Source organism: Dromiciops gliroides, chromosome 4, assembly GCF_019393635.1.
Source record: "Dromiciops gliroides isolate mDroGli1 chromosome 4, mDroGli1.pri, whole genome shotgun sequence".
In the NCBI taxonomy this organism is placed as follows: Eukaryota; Metazoa; Chordata; class Mammalia; order Microbiotheria; family Microbiotheriidae; genus Dromiciops; species Dromiciops gliroides.
The window spans coordinates 11663977-11680751 of NC_057864.1; the positions used below are offsets into that span (position 1 = coordinate 11663977).

At 41.9% G+C, this 16775-nt stretch overlaps 1 protein-coding gene across 1 annotated transcript in view; it reads right to left on the minus strand.

Annotated features, from left to right (window-relative positions):
* IL23R (interleukin 23 receptor) overlaps positions 1 to 16775 on the minus strand; it is a 71984-nt gene that overhangs the window by 46120 nt on the left and 9089 nt on the right. The window contains exon 4 of the mRNA XM_044005438.1: positions 14846 to 14969. Within this exon, the coding sequence (XP_043861373.1) occupies positions 14846 to 14969 (124 nt within the window). The remainder of the gene's footprint in view (positions 1 to 14845; positions 14970 to 16775) is intronic.

Genomic DNA, 16775 nt, shown 5'->3' on the forward strand with positions numbered 1-16775 from the left:
GCTAATTAACCACCGATGCGATCTTGGTCAAAGTATTTAACCCGTCTGGGTTTCAACTTCCTCAGCTCTAAATGAGGAGATAGGACCAGATACCCTCAAAAGTCTTTCTCTACATCTAGGATTCTCTGATCTCTCAATTCCTTGGTTCTCTTGTAGCTACTCCCCTTGTCTCCCATCTGTGTCTCTGTGCTTCTCATTTCCATTTCCCCGTGATCTTCCCAAATTATATTTGGTACTAGGGGTTTTCAGTGGTTATAATTTTATGGATGCCTTTCTCCTCTTAGAAACATTGTATGGCATATTTAAAAAATTAAAATTAATTTCTGTTATTTTATGTATAAAACACCTATATCAGATTACCTGCTGTCTAGGGGAGGGGGAAAATTTTGAAATTGGAAATCTTATCTAAACAAATGTTGAAAACTAAAATAAATAAATGAAATTTTAAAAAGAATTTAAAAAAGAATTGTGGTGCATATATATTTGGTGTATATATGTTTGGTGCACATATGTTATGTACTGATGTTACTTCACTGTATATGGTAATTTTTTTAGCAAATTATGGTTTCTCTTCTTATTTCTTTGCTTTTGCTTTCTCTGAAATCATAATTGTTGTCCCTTCTCTTTTTTACTTCAGCTGAAATAAATGTGCTTTGACCCCTTAAAAAAATTAAAATTAATTCCAAATCGAGAGTGGTTCAATTATTTTTAGAATCCCATCCACTATCCAAGAAAATTGGCGAGGCCCTCAGTCATCTCAAACTGAGTTTGATTATTGCTAATTATATGTATGGCTACACAAACAGTTGCTGTTCCTATCTCCCTTGAGTAGTATTTAAAAATTCTGTTCTGGACAAGTGCCTCAGCCTCTTAACAGAGGCTAGAAAAAGGGATACCTGACCAAAGGACTGGGTCCAATTAATTAAATTCGGTGAGATAAGTTTGCCAATTTCGCATCTCTCTAAAAATGATGAAATTTAAAAGTATTAAGAGATGTGACATTTGTTGACACTTGGAGGTGTCAGGATTAGGAGGAATACTTGAATCTTTTTAAAAAAAAATTCTGCCCTGAAAAGAACAATGTGCCCTTATTTATGATAAGATCCATTGGTTACATTATAGGAAGAGGTCTCATTGGGTTTTCCTGAAGTTTTACCCTTTATGTACCCGCTACCCTCCCAGTTATTTTCCCCCTACATTTCATAGCTTAATTTTGGGATGAGAATGTATTATCACTACCCCCTTTTCTCACCACCCACTACTTCCTGAAGCCCTTGAGGGCTGATTCTCTTCCTATTCCACTGAAACCATTGAAGGGTTGCCAAAAACCTTCTCTTTGATCAAGCCAGGGAGAGACCTTTGCTCCCATCTCATCTTCCTGAGCCTCTCCTTTGCACTGAGCTCTGTTGGCCATGCCCTTCTTGGAATTTTCCCTTCTGCTATCTGACTTCTAAGACTATATAATCCTTAATCTCTTAATACCAACTCCCCACAACTTCTCCATCCCCCAGACTTGAGTTTTCTTAACCTGGCTAGCTGAGAAAGAACCATCCCACATAGCTCTCCGCTTCATCTTTCCCTCCCTGCTGCCCTCCCACCCCCTCAACAACATTGCTGAGAGGCCCTTTCTGATTCAGGTCAGTCCACTGGGTATTCGTTAATAAGTGCTTGTTGATTGACAAAGCACCTACTATGTGCCGTGCACTATGTTAGACACTGGGGAATACAACCCAAAAGAAATCAGCCCTGCCCTCAAGATGCTTACATTCTATTGGGGTGGGGATGAAAGGTTCAATATGCGTGCAAGTAAGTTCATGCAAAATGCATACAAATAAAGACAAAGTCATGTCCACAGTAGGGGAACACTAACTACCAGGGGAAACAGGGAAGGCTTCCCTCAAAGGGAATGAGGTTTTCCAAGCGATGGGCACCCACTTGCTGTTGGTTTTTGCTCTCTCTTACACTTACTTTGCAGGTGCTTTCTTTTATTTATCTCTGTAGGTGCTGTGTCTACACACACACACACACACACACACACACACACACACACACACACACACTAAAATTTCGGAAGTCCCTTGAAGGCAGGAAAACACTGTTTCTCATTTTTGTCTTTGTGACCCTGGTGCCTTCCAAATAGCTGGCGTTTAATAAATGCGTGCTGGGAGCGGCTAGGTGGCACAGTGGATGAAGCACCGGCCCTGGATTCAGGAGTGCCTGAGTTCAAATCCGGCCTCAGACACTTGACACTTGCTGGCTGTGTGACCCTGGGCAAGTCACTTAACCCCCATTGCCCCGCAAAATAAAATAAAATAAAATAAAAAAATAAATGTGTGCTGATTGGCTGACTAATGACAGACCGCACTCTTGTTTTCATAGTTCTAGTCCAACACATGGAATTTTCTTTTACCTGTATATACTTCAAAGCCCAAAGCCTGGCTTTGTAATCTAATAGCCCCTCACCCACTCAGGCACTTTGTTGCTCAGTGAGAGATCTTTCTTAGGACAGAAGCATGGCAGACCACATGGTAAGCAAAGTAGGGCACACTTGAATGTTTCCTCCATTATACAAACTAGAACAGGGACGTGTCCTGGATTGGTTTGTGGCTTGTACTTCTCTGACCACACACCCTGAGACCACAAGACAGAACTGAAATAGGCTCTGAGCACGGTTGTGTTAACCATAACCACCAATTAAAGAGTTCTGCTTCTTAAAAAAGCCGATCTCCCCCTCCATTAATGCCTCAGCCACATCTAATAATGCACCACATACATGAGCAGCAAGTGACTAGACGTCAGGCCTGGTCCTCACTTTTCCTCCCAGAATTAAATATTCAAGGTTTTCTTTCTCTCTGTGTCTCTCTGTGTGTGCTCATGTGTTTGACATAGAGGGGAAAACAGAGCGTGAAGTCCTATTAAGTCAGATTATCCTAAGTGTATTTCAATATGAAAATGGAAGAAGAAAAACAAACAGATGAAAAATGAAACAGATCTGTCAGCATTTCTTTAATGAGCCATTTTTACCAGCAGTGACAATGGAATGACCATATTTGGACACAGTAAACTGCTCCCAGATATGCTATAGGGGGAAGAGGAAATGGCGCTGAAGAAGATGAAGATGGGAGGAGCAAAGTAGGTATAAATTCAGAAATCAAGGCTATAGGTGACATAGTCTTGAGGGCATTGAACAACTGCTTCCCAAGACACTGGAAAAATGGGGAAGATATTGAACTAAGAAGACTAGGTAGGGGCAGCTAGGTGGCGCAGTGGATAAAGCACTGGCCCTGGATTCAGGAGGATCTGAGTTCAAATCCAGCCTCAGACACTTGACACTTATTAGCTGTGTGACCCTGGGTAGGTTACTTAACCCCCGTTGCCCCACAAAAACAAAAACAAACAAACAAACAAACAACAGCAACAACAACAAAAGACCAGGTAGGTGATGTAATGGATAGAGCCTGGGACTGGAACCGGGAAGGCCTGAGTTCAAATCCAGCTTCAGATACTTATTAGCTGTGTAATATTGGGCAAATCACTTAACCTCTGCCTGCCTCGGTTTCCTCAACTGTAAAATAGAGGTCATAATAGAACCTACCTCCTGGGGCCACTGTGAGAATCAAATGAGATAATATTTGTAAAGTAGTTACCGCATAGTAGGTAGTTAATAGTAACTACTTACTAATAGGTACTTCATAGTAGATACCTGTTTCCTATCATATAGTACCTACATAGTAGATTCTTGTTTCCTTCCTTCCTGATGGGAAGCAATAATGATCAGAATTCCTGGTGGAAAAGGCAATGACTATGGGTGATTGTGTATCATCTCTACAAAATCTTTTTGAGAATGATTTGCACCAAAACCAGAGATATCCTTGATGAAAAATGAGATGAAACCAGGACCATTTTTTTTTTGTGAGGCAATTGGGGTTAAGTGACTTGCCCAGGGTCACATAGCTAGTAAGTGTTAAGTGTCTGAGGCCGGATTTGAACTCAGGTCTTTCTGAATCCAGGGCCAGTGCTCTAACCACTGAGCCACCTAGCTGCTCCCCAGCCCCCAGGCCCACTTTTGCAAATTATTTCCTATGATAGACAACATAGGATCATAAGATCATAGGTTTAGAACTGGGTCGTTTAGAGGTCATCTAGTCCAATCGTCCCATTTTACAGACGGGTAAACCAGTGCCCAGGAAGGTTCATAAGTTGCTGAGGGTCCTATTTACCAAAAAGGGCACTTAATAAATGCTGGTTGCTTAAGTGAATTAACAAAGACAGCTTTATCCCACTCAGTTTTAGCAGGGAGTCTGCTCTGAACTAGCCCAGGAGTACTCCTACAGCAGGTGTAGACAGAGCCCTGCTTTTCTGTGTCACCAGTGAAACCCTGGGTGTGGGCTGATGTGAGAATGCAAACAAGAGGCATGCATGGGGGCTTTTACCAGAATGCTGAACCCTGCAGGTTGGAAGTGAAAGTCACCTCAGTCATGCCAGCTCAAATCGGTAGCCCAGCTCGCATGGTGGAAGAGACCCGGAGGAGTCCACTGCCCTAAGGTCAATCCCTGGGCCACCCCTGCCAAGCCTACAGGCTCCAAAGGATGTCATTGTACTGATGTGAAAAAATGAGACATAGATCTCAGAAGTGATTCACTCAAGGCCACGAGTGTCATCATCACCCAAATGGGAACCCAGCACCTCTGACTCTAACATCCAACATTTTTCCATCTACCATGGTGCCTTCAGGCGTCAGGGTTCCAGGAGCTGTGATCTCACTAGGAAGGGTGTCTTTCCACCAGTGCTGATCGCAACCCCTCTATGCCCTAGCAGACGGTCTTTGAGGGTTACTGAGGAGGAAGAGTTGCCATGGTGGTGAATGTTGGTGAATTTGGTTAAACCATTCCTCAAATAACAGACACAGAATCTGATACAAGGCCTAGGAGCTACCTGCCAGAGCTTGAGCCCTGGATCACCTTGAAACCTCTAGGAGGGAGGTGATAGAGAAGGGTCTGGGCAGGGGGGAGATCAGTCTAGGACAAATGAGAAATGGGAAAGTAGGGGAAATGTGGGGAACTCTTGGTATGGAGACTCCTTCCACATATCTGTTATTTATGATATGATAGGATGTGATACAACATAATATAAATTAACGTGATATGATATGACATAGCATAATATAAATTAATATGATGTGGTATGACACAGCATAATATAAATTAATATATGATATAACATAATATAAATTAATGTGATATGAAATGACACAGCATAATATAAATTAATAAGATATGGTATTGTGAGATTAAAAATTGGATATTAGATCATAAATCTCCCCTACTTAACCTTTGGATGTTTCTCAGTATGATGTGACATATGGTATGCAATGACATGACATAATGCAATATAAATTAATGTGATGTGCCATATCATATGTGGTAAAATATGAAAGTTTTTAACAGTCGGTTAGGATAACTGAAAGACGCCAGTTTTTCAAGGACCACCCTTTTGGGGAGGAGATGAACAGTCCGCCTGCTGCGCATGTCAGACTGCCTGCCGGGTACAGTCCGCCTGCTGCGCATGTCAGACTGCCTGCCAGGTACAGTGCGCCTGCTGCGCATGTCAGACTGCCTGCCGGGTTTTTTTTTGACTTCCGGGGTGGAGAAAAGGGGAGAGGCCTTTTTTTTTTGCCTGCTTGGGGGGACTCCTGACGGCGCGGCACGGACTCTCTCTCTCCAAAGGTGGCCTTGTCGGTTGGTGGCCTTGTCGGTTGGTGGCCTTGTCGGTTTGGTGAGTTGTTATAAGGAATATAGACTAAGCTTAGACTTAAGACGATTTGTATTGTGTTTCTACTTTCCTATCCTTCTAACCAACATCACCTTGTGACTATCATAACTATAAATAAAAAGGTCTATCTAGAAAACCAAAACCTGCTTCCATTTACTAGTTTGGGAGATAAATTAAGGGAAAGGTTAAGTAGGGGAGATTTATGATCTAATATCCAATTTTAAATCTCACAGTTTTGGCGACCCCGAAGGGACCTTAAGGACCCTCCCACCCTCCCTAGTTTGGCCATAAGCCGGCCAATTCGGTGGATTTTCCAAATTACCCCCCCCCCCCCCACGGACTTTCCCTTTGTCTAATCTCCCTTAAAGACTTTAAGCCTCTAAGAGTCTTGCTTTAAACAGAAAAGCCAGCCCAGTTTAAAGGGCAAGATGCTCGAATATTCTACTATCCCTTTGATTTTTCTCATCGGAATGTATTGGGACAGCATAACATCCCGACTTAGAGGAATAGTTTACTCAATGGTCCTTCATAACATTATTGGTTTTTTCCTCATTCAGGCAGCAAAAAGTTTTTTGTATAATAGTATACGTGAGAATCTTTGGGAAAATACGTTTAATATAAGTAGAAATTTTATGCCTGCAATTGAAATACCTTTTAATACCACATCCATAGTTCATACGACTAAGGATTTTATTTTTTTTTGGTTTTTTTTTGTTTTTGTTATTATCATTGTTTTTGTTATTATCATTGTTATGATATGGGGGAAATTCTCACATATGGAGAGAGACCTCGAAATGAAATTCTCACATATGGAGAGAGACCTCAAAATGGCTGTTTCTACTAGAGATGATCCAAGTTCAGAATCAGATCAGCAGAAACTACTCCCTCTGCAGGAAGCTATAGAACATAGTAAGAAGGGAGTGCCAATTCAAGTCAGAAAATATAGCCCCTTTAGACCAAGTGACTTGAGCGCATGGAAATCAATCATCCCTAGTTTTGAGAAAAATCCTAACACTGTAATTTCACAGTTAAGGACTATATTTAATGCATATCAACCCAGTTGGGCTGATGTTACTTGCCTTTTGGAAACTTTACTGTCCCCAACTGAGATTACAGATGTTATCTCAGCAGGAAATGCCCTTGTTGCGAAAGGTAAGGCCGATGTGGAATGGCCTCTAAAGGATCCAGAGTGGAATTATAATGATGATAGGGATTTCCAAAGATTAAAAGATGCTAGAGAAACACTTCTGAAGGGAATGGAATCTTGCTCTAGAAAACCAGAAAACTGGCAGAAATTTTTAAGCCTACCTCAGGAGGCTAATGAAAGACCAAACAGATTTTATGATAGACTTTGTGAGGCCGCTAGACAGTACACCAGATTGGATCCAGTAGATTTAAGAGATTCCTGTATCATTCTCAACACATTTGTTTATAATTCACTGCCAGAAATACGCAGATACTTTCTGAAACAATGTCCAGACTGGAGAAATCTCTCAGTAGATAGAATTAAGGAACTTGCAAATTATGTCTTTGACTCACGTGAGGAAGATCCAGATCACCCTAAACAGAGCATTCTGGCACCAGCGATTACTAGTCAGCCATGTGGATACCGGAGCAAGGACACTAAGGTGTGTTGTTACTGTCGTAAGGAGGGGCATGAATTGAGAGAATGTAGGACTTGGAGAAGAAATTCTAATTCTAATTACAGGCGAAATCAAAATAGAAATAGATCTTTTTGGAGGAATACAGAAAGGCAGTACCAGAATAATGGTAACCAAGACCCCCCTCAGAAGAGGACACAGGAATGATGGTGTCTTGGGGAGGAATGGAACATAGATAATGAAAGCCATATATTCCCAGATCCGGATTTTTTGAATGCACTTGTGCCAGTCCATTCACCTCCCCAGAGTAATGAACCACATGTCACCTTAAAAGTGGGGGAGACTTATTATGATTGTCTGCTAGACACAGGAGCCTCTAAATCAGTATTAGTAAGCAAACCAGATGCTGGGTGTAGACCTGTAGGATATTTGAATGTAGTGGGAGTCTCAGGAAAGAGCCAGAGAGTGGCAAAATTGAATCCTCGCATGGTATCTATGGGGCCCTTAACAGTAGAACATTCATTTTTACTCATGCCTGATGCCCCTGTAAATTTATTAGGTCGTGATCTCCTTTGCAAGCTTAGAGCAACCATATCTTGTGCTCCAGATGGGGCTGTCTCCTTACAATTGCCAGAGGATACTGTTCATTTATTACCAATTTTACTTACAGAAGCTCAAGGAACAGCAGGGGAGGTATCCAAAATCCCCTCTGACATTCCTGAGTCTTTATGGGCCTCATCCCCTAATGAGGTGGGGCTCCTTAAGTCTGCCATGCCTGTTACCTTTAAAGTTAAGGGGGGACCACCCCCCTCCATTCCACAGTATCCATTGTCTAGGGAAGCAATAGAAGGGATCACCCCTATAATTGAGGCTTTGAAAAGCCAGGGTATTATTATTCCATGTCATCACTCTCCATGCAATACTCCCATTTTGCCAGTTAAAAAACCCAAGCCTGGGCCAGATGGTAAACCTGTTTATCGCTTTGTGCAAGATCTTAGAGCGATTAATAATTATGTTATTCCTAGACATTCTATAGTCGCAAATCCGGCTATGATAATTTCCTCAATTCCCTATGAATCTACATGTTTCACAGTGGTAGACCTTTGCTCTGCCTTTTTCTCCATACCAGTACATGAGGACTTCCAATATTTATTTGCTTTTACCTGGAAAAATAGACAGTGGACCTGGACTAGACTCCCACAGGGATTTGTAGACAGTCCCACATTATTTTCCCAAATTTTACAGCAGGATCTGGCCTCTATTACCTTTAAAGCCTCCACACTAGTACAATATGTTGATGACTTACTTTTGGCCTCTCCTAATGCTGAAATTTGTCAGGAAGATAGCCGTCACTTACTGCTGGAGCTGCACAAGAGAGGACACAAGGTTTCCAAGACAAAGGTACAATGGTGTTTGCCCCAGGTAGAATATTTAGGATTTATTTTGGCTGCTGGAACTCGCTCTGTCTCTTCTAAGCGAGTCCAGGCCATTCAACAACTCTCTGCCCCCACTACTAAGAGGCAGTTGAGAGCCATTCTGGGAGCAGCTGGGTACTGTAGACAATGGATACCCTCTTTTGGTGAAATTACTAAACCCCTCATAGCTCTTACAAAAAGTTCTGTTCCAGACATTTTACAGTTGGATCCCCAGCATCTCTCAGCCATAAAAGAATTAAAACGGGCCTTGTTATCAGCACCTGCCCTAGGACTGCCAGATTATAGTAAGCCTTTCACTCTCTTTGTGCATGAACAAAGGGGGGTGGCTTCTGGAGTCCTGACTCAGTCACTGGGGCCTAACCAGCGTCCTATAGCCTACTATTCAATTCAGCTGGACCCTGTAGCGGCTGGAGTGCCACCTTGCCTTAGAGCAGTGGCGGCCACAGCGCTTTTGGTAGAAAAAGCCTCTGATTTGGTCCTAGGTAACCCTCTAACTGTGCAATGCCCTCACGAAGTGGAGGCTCTCTTACTACGTCACAGGACACAAGCCTTTTCAGATCAAAGGCTGGCTAAGTATGAAATAACCCTGTTAGGTAATGAGAATATCACTTTAAAACGCTGCACAGTTCTTAATCCAGCAACACTACTCCCTAATTTACCATTCTCGGGGGAACCGTTGCATGACTGTGCTTCTTTAGTTGATATGGCTGAAAAACCCCGTGATGATCTTTTTGATACACCTTTAGAAAATCCTGATCTTGTCCTCTATACAGATGGTTCCTCATTTATGAGAGAGGGAACCCGTTTTACTGGAGCTGCTGTAGTTTCTGATTATGACACCCTCTGGGCAGCTTCTCTGCCTTCCCATTTTAGTGCACAGGCTGCTGAACTTGTGGCTCTTACACAGGCCTGTAATATAGCTAAAGATAAGAGTGCCACCATTTTTACTGACTCGAAATATGGCTTTGGCATATGCCACTTTATTGGTATGATTTGGCGTCAACGAGGCTTTCTAACATCCTCGGGCAAGGCTATTGCCAATGGGGACCTTATCAAGGACCTCTTAGATGCCCTAAAACTGCCTTCTTCCCTAGCCGTTGTACATTGCCCTGCCCACACAGGGAATAGTGACCCTGTTTCAAAGGGAAATGCACGAGCCGATTCTGCAGCCAAGCTTGCTGCATTAGAAGCTCCTGAACATGTATTTAACCTTTCACCTTCTGAGGATATTCCTTCCAACCTAACCTATGACGATTCTGAAGTAGAAAAGTGGAAAAAGAAATTTAAGGCGAAACAGATCAATGGCATCTGGGTGTCTCCGGAAGGTAAGCCATTTCTTCCCCGGAAATTCTACCACCAGGTATGCCTCTCTGTTCACAGAAAAGGCCATTTTGGTACACAAGGCATTGTAGACTCTATTAAGAGAACCTGGATAGCACCAGGTGTGACTAATACAGCATCTCGAATCTGCTCGGGCTGCTCCACATGTCAGTCTTATAATCAGTATGCTTTTAAGGCCAAAGCTTATGGAGGGCGTCCTCTAGCATATACACCTTTTGAGCACTTACAAATTGATTATATTACTATGCCAAAAGCAGGACATTATAAATTTTGCCTTGTTATAGTTGATCAGCTCACTCGGTGGGTGGAGGCCTTTCCCAGCCCCCGAGCCACAGCTGCCTTTGTTGCCAAAATTCTTCTTAAAGAGATAGTACCTCGTTTTGGCCCACCAGCCCGCATCGATTCTGACAAAGGCACACATTTCACTGATTCGATTTTATCCCAAATCTACTCTTTCTTGGGAGTGACTCCAAAATTCCACACGCCCTACCATCCACAAAGTTCAGGCCAAGTCGAACGTATGAATAAAGAGCTTAAGAGTATGATTGGCAAATTATGTACTGAAACCCATTTGAAATGGCCTGATGTTCTACCATTGGCATTATTCTATCTACGAAGTAGACCAAGAGGAGAACTTCATATATCTCCTTATGAAATGCTTTTTGGTCACCCTCCTATCCAAGCTAAAACTTTTTCCCCAGTTTATACATCACTGGTGGGAGGTGATACTTCTGTTGCTTCCTATATACAGGAATTACAGACCAGGCTACGTGAACTCCATGAGGCAGGAGCTGTGGTCCAGGCAGGACCATTAGACTTTTCATTGCATAACTTCAACCCAGGAGATAAAATATATGTGAAGAATTTTCAGAGAACCAGTGGAACTCAACCTGCCTGGGAAGGACCTTTTCAGGTATTATTGACAACTCCTACCGCCATTAAAATTGGTGAAAAAGACTCATGGATTCATTGCTCTCATATAAAGCCTGCACCATTCATAGGTGAAGAGATTTCAGATAGACCTGAGGTAGACGCTAAAGAGGTAAAAACCCTAACGATAGCAACTGTTAAAGAGCAAAGAAAGTTCAGAGGAAACAGGAAGTTCCCATTTAAGAATCCCACTGATCAGTTAAATGCTTTGGGACTCAGTCTTCGTAAAGTATCAGGAGACGGAAATTGCCTTTTTAGGGCTTTAGCAGACCAGCTAGAAGGTCACTGTAGAAATCATCTCAGACACAGACAAGAAGCTGCTTCTTATATGATTAACCATAGACAAGAGTTTGAGTCTTTTATAGTAAATGACTCCCCTTTTGAAGAATATGTTGATGAATTAAAGAAATTTGGAAAGTGGGGAGGAAATGATACAATTGTAGCATTTGCTAAGCAGCATCAGCTGAATGTTGTGGTTCATCAATTAAATCAGCCTTTATTGAAAATCAGTGGCACAGACAAAACTGATGCTACAGAACTCCACATTTTCTACCATAAAGAACATTATGACAGCATTAGAAAGATCAATGACAATTCAGAAACCCCTGCCACTTTGGCATGCAGAGAATTGGGGAACCAGTTAAAACAATGTGGCATACCCCAAACTCTAGCAGCTTAAATACCTTATAATTTAACAAGCATTTCCTTCTACAGGCAAAAGCACTGAAGTACATGGCCTAGTTTTCTGGCCTACCTCAACTATTTTTTTTTTATTAATTTTTGGGTTTTTTTGTTTTTGTTTTGACTTTTGAAAGGCACTGAAAAGACCTGGAATTGACTGCACCTTTAAGTTCTTTAAGAGCACAAAAGGGTGCTTAGCGAATCTTTTGCTTTTTATTTTTTATTTTTGGTTTTGCTTTGGTTTTTTTTTTACTTTTGTTTCTTTTGCTTTTCTTTAAAACTAAATTTTGTAAACTAAGTGATTATTCAAAGACATTTTAAGTATATGCTGTGGGTGAGGCTATCGGGCCTCAGAAGCTACCAGAATTCTTCTTTTTTTTTATTTACTCTTTCTTTTTGAGAGAACCATGAGTTCTAATGAGTTTTGTTTTATTTATTTATTTTTCTCCTTTCTCTTGTATGTTGTTCTGTTTAACTAAAAAGTACCAGAAATTGCTTGATACCTCACTGAAAACATTGAATATTGAATCTTGCTAATTGAAGTCTTATTTCTTTTTGATGAATTAATCACCACTTTAAGTATCTGCTACTGTTATACCAGAGAATTCATGTATAAGATGATGTGGTCTACTTGCTAAAAGAAGATTATGTAATAATGTCTAAAAGAAGATTATGTAACAATGTCTAATATAATCAGCTATTTACATTCGTTTATTATTTATATGTCATTATACTCTGGGCATGGTTTGGAATTATTGTATATATCACTAATATATTCTCAGTTATGCAGCATAGCACACATTTTTACCATCATATTGTCTTTGGTGAAATTAATGAGATTTCAGAAATATGGAAACTTATCATTTCAGAGACTAACTTGCTGTGAACTCTGACGCAGGCCCTGGAGAGAATATATGTGCAACAAAAGGAGAGACAGGTATACGTAAGTCCATGGTTTGCTTATGATGGTGACTATGTAGAGCACAATTACTAGGCACAGTCCAGTATTCATCCTCTCTCCCTCCTAATTTAACCTAATTTAACTGAACTTATTTATCTTTTTATCTCACTCAGTTGAATTCACCTGTGGCCTAGCACAATCACTGGCTGTCTCAGAACCATGAGATATGGTATGATAACCTTTCCATAACATTTTCAGGTGTCATGAACACATACTAAATTTGGCTTTGATCCAGACACATGGTGGTAAAAAGTGTTACACATTGCATAACTACCTCAACCCTCTATTACAAGTCTAACCATATAAAGGAGGGAATGTAATGGAATTTATTAATTTGATCATTGACAATGCTATGCTAAGGTTTTAAAAATACAGCAATTCAAACAGTTAAAGAAGATAATCCAGCTTTCCAGACCAGAGTCCAGAATCCAGTTTTCCAGACCAGAATCCAGTTTCCTCCTGATGACATCTTACCACTTCAAGAAGACAAGAGAACTCAGAGACTTTATATGAACTGTTTTGCTTTATTAGCTTTTACTATCTCCTTTCTGTTATATACTATCTGTAACATGTACTCTCTGCAGAGGCTCTCCCTTTGCAAGACTAATGTCAAAGCGTCGGTTCATGAGGAAAAAAAAAAATCGCCCCTCTGGACAAAACTTTCCTCTCTTCCTTTTCTGTATTGTTGTTCGCATATTATTAGTCAGCAAAAGTTATTATATTCTTTTTACTGTTCCATCAAGGAAACATTCCGTTTCTTGAGGAAGCAAAGGGGGGAAATGTGGTAAAATATGAAAGTTTTTAACAGTCGGTTAGGATAACTGAAAGACGCCAGTTTTTCAAGGACCACCCTTTTGGGGAGGAGATGAACAGTCCGCCTGCTGCGCATGTCAGACTGCCTGCCGGGTACAGTCCGCCTGCTGCGCATGTCAGACTGCCTGCCAGGTACAGTGCGCCTGCTGCGCATGTCAGACTGCCTGCCGGGTTTTTTTTTTGACTTCCGGGGTGGAGAAAAGGGGAGAGGCCTTTTTTTTTTGCCTGCTTGGGGGGACTCCTGACGGCGCGGCACGGACTCTCTCTCTCCAAAGGTGGCCTTGTCGGTTGGTGGCCTTGTCGGTTGGTGGCCTTGTCGGTTTGGTGAGTTGTTATAAGGAATATAGACTAAGCTTAGACTTAAGACGATTTGTATTGTGTTTCTACTTTCCTATCCTTCTAACCAACATCACCTTGTGACTATCATAACTATAAATAAAAAGGTCTATCTAGAAAACCAAAACCTGCTTCCATTTACTAGTTTGGGAGATAAATTAAGGGAAAGGTTAAGTAGGGGAGATTTATGATCTAATATCCAATTTTAAATCTCACACATACATCATACATCATATATCATACCATACCATATACTACCCTTCATATCACATCATGTCATAGAGTAATGTGATCTTCTATAACTAGTCAAACATGAAGCCGCTGCTCCCTTCCCCGGAGAGCTGCCCAGCACTCACTGGATTAAAATGAAGGTGGTAGATGTTTAACAAAGTAAGTACAAACACAACGTGACAGATGATGTGAGCAGGTGGCTTTCTAAGTTCACGGGTGGTTCGGGCGGCTTAGGGGTCCTGTTGCCATTGGAGCTGACACCCTTGCCAGGGAACCGGGGGACAAACAGAACAGGTCCACCGTGAGGCCCCTCAGATGCTGTCACATCCTTTTGGAGGGGTCTCTTTTCCAGGCTAAACTCACCCGGTTCCTTCAAAGGATTATTGTCTTTCTTTTTTCTGGGGCAATGAGGGTTAAGTGACTTGCCCAGGGTCACACAGCTAGTAAGTGTCAAGTGTCTGAGGCCGAATTTGAACTCAGGTCCTCCTGAATCCAGGGCCGATGCTTTATCCACTGCGCCACCTAGCTGCCCCTAAGGATTATCGTCTTTCATGAACCCCAGACCCTTCCCTGTCCTGGTCGCGCTCCTCTGGGCTCATTCCCTTCCTTCCTAAACCATCGTGTCCAAAACCCCACACAAGATTCCAAGGACACTCTTTGCAGGGCCCATGCTAGGAGCTTGTCCAGGGTTCACTGAATGAATGAGGGGTTGACTCAGGAAAGGACGCGGGGCTGGCACTCACCTCTTCACATGCACGGTGTATCTGGTGTCCAGGTAGGTGGGCGTCCCTGTATCCCAAGTACATGTCATGTTGCCGGAATGCTCATGAATAAAGCATGTCAAGTTGGCAGGAACACTTGGAAGATCTGCAATAAGACACATCCCTTGGACAAGTCAGGGGGAGAATCAAGAACCTAATATCTCAGTAAGATGACCCATGAAGTGGTGGATGGAAATAGGAAAGTCTTTCCTAGTGTGGTCAAAGTCAAGTAATGTTTGGGGTTCCATTGCCTCCCTCAATCAAGAACTCTAGTTTACTCATAAAGGTAATTATGGTGGGATGGTGGGAAGGACCCTGAGGTGAACATCAGGAAATCTAGGTTCTGAACCCAACTCCACACCAACCAGCTGTGTGAGCCTAGGGCGAGTCATTTCATTCCTGGCTCATCTGTAAAATAAGGGGTTTGACTGAATTTAGAGGAACGGCAAGGATCAGTTCTCTGGTGCCAGAGACCCCTCCTTGTTTGTATGGAAAAGAGGGGCTCTCCAGGTACAGAATGTTGCCCATGCTGTCTCCTTTCTCCCTTTTCCTCCTCTCCTCCCTCCCTCCCTCTCTCTTTCCCCCTTCCCCCCATTTTTCCCTCCCTCCCCTCTGCTAAAGCTTCTTCTCTTCTCAAAATGGGAAGAAATAACAGATGGAAAACATTCGAGGCTTTAGGACAATGTTGCAATATCTCTGTGTGATAAGAGGATCTGGGCAGGCAAATAAAGAATTGTATCAAGCAACTCAATGCATTGGCAATGAATTTATGGAGTTGTGACGTGAGTTGTACATGATGATAATTTAAATAGTATAGAAAAAGGTCTTTGCTAATGGCTTCCTGATGGGTCATTGAGAGGAATACAGACACCCAGGAACATACAAACATCAGGTGAAAATGAGGCGTGTGCATGCGTGTGTGTGTGTGTGGGGGGGATGATTAGAAGAGGCAGATAGAGCCTGGGTCTGTGATTGGTTCCGTTGGTCAAAGGAAATCCCAGGTTAAGAAGCTCAAACTCCAGAATGTGTATCAGAGGCAACATCTGAGCCAAGGTCTTCTCAGTTTCAAGGCTATCCACAATGACATGCTGCATCCTGGAAGACTCGGTACAAGAGGGTATAATATACCATAAGAAGAAATGAATACGAAGACAGAAAAGCATCAGGAAGACTTATATGAAATGATGCAGAATGAAATGAATAGAACCAGGAAAACACAATATGGGATGACTATAGCAATGTCAATGGAAAAACCAGAAAAAGAAACTGAATGATTGTCATTATAATGGCTAAGTCTGGTCCCAGACTTAGGGGTGAGAAAATGTACCCTCTCCTTTCTTTAGAGAGCTAGGGGATGATGGATATGGATTATTGCCTATATTCTCAGACTTTGTTGATATGTTGATCGACTTTGCTGAATTTCTTCTTTCTTTTTTAAAATTCTTTTTTAATTCTTTGTTAAAAGCATGGCTCAATGGGGAGAGGAGAGAGGGGCATACTTGGCAATGAAGGGGAAATAAGAACAAAAAAGGAATGATAAAAGTCTATCATGTTTGGGCAAACAACTGTTAGGAAATAGAATTTACTGTAAAGTCAGGGCTACACATCATGGGGAAATCTGTTTGTGAAACACTAAGGAGAAAGTAATTAATTCCTGGATTGCTCAAGCCCCTAGAATATAAATATGCTGAGTAGCAACCTCACAGACAAAATGGAGAAAAGTACAGAGAAGTCTAAGCAAATGTAAAATCACTGACTCTGACCTGGTGGATTAGGTCTACATTGAAGCTACCTCCCCCCTTCAGCTCCCACTACTGAGAGGCAGCCCATTGGGTAAAGCACTGGACTCAGAGTCAGGAGAACTTGGGTTCATAAACTTTTTTTGACACTAGGTGGGGGACCCTGGGCAAGT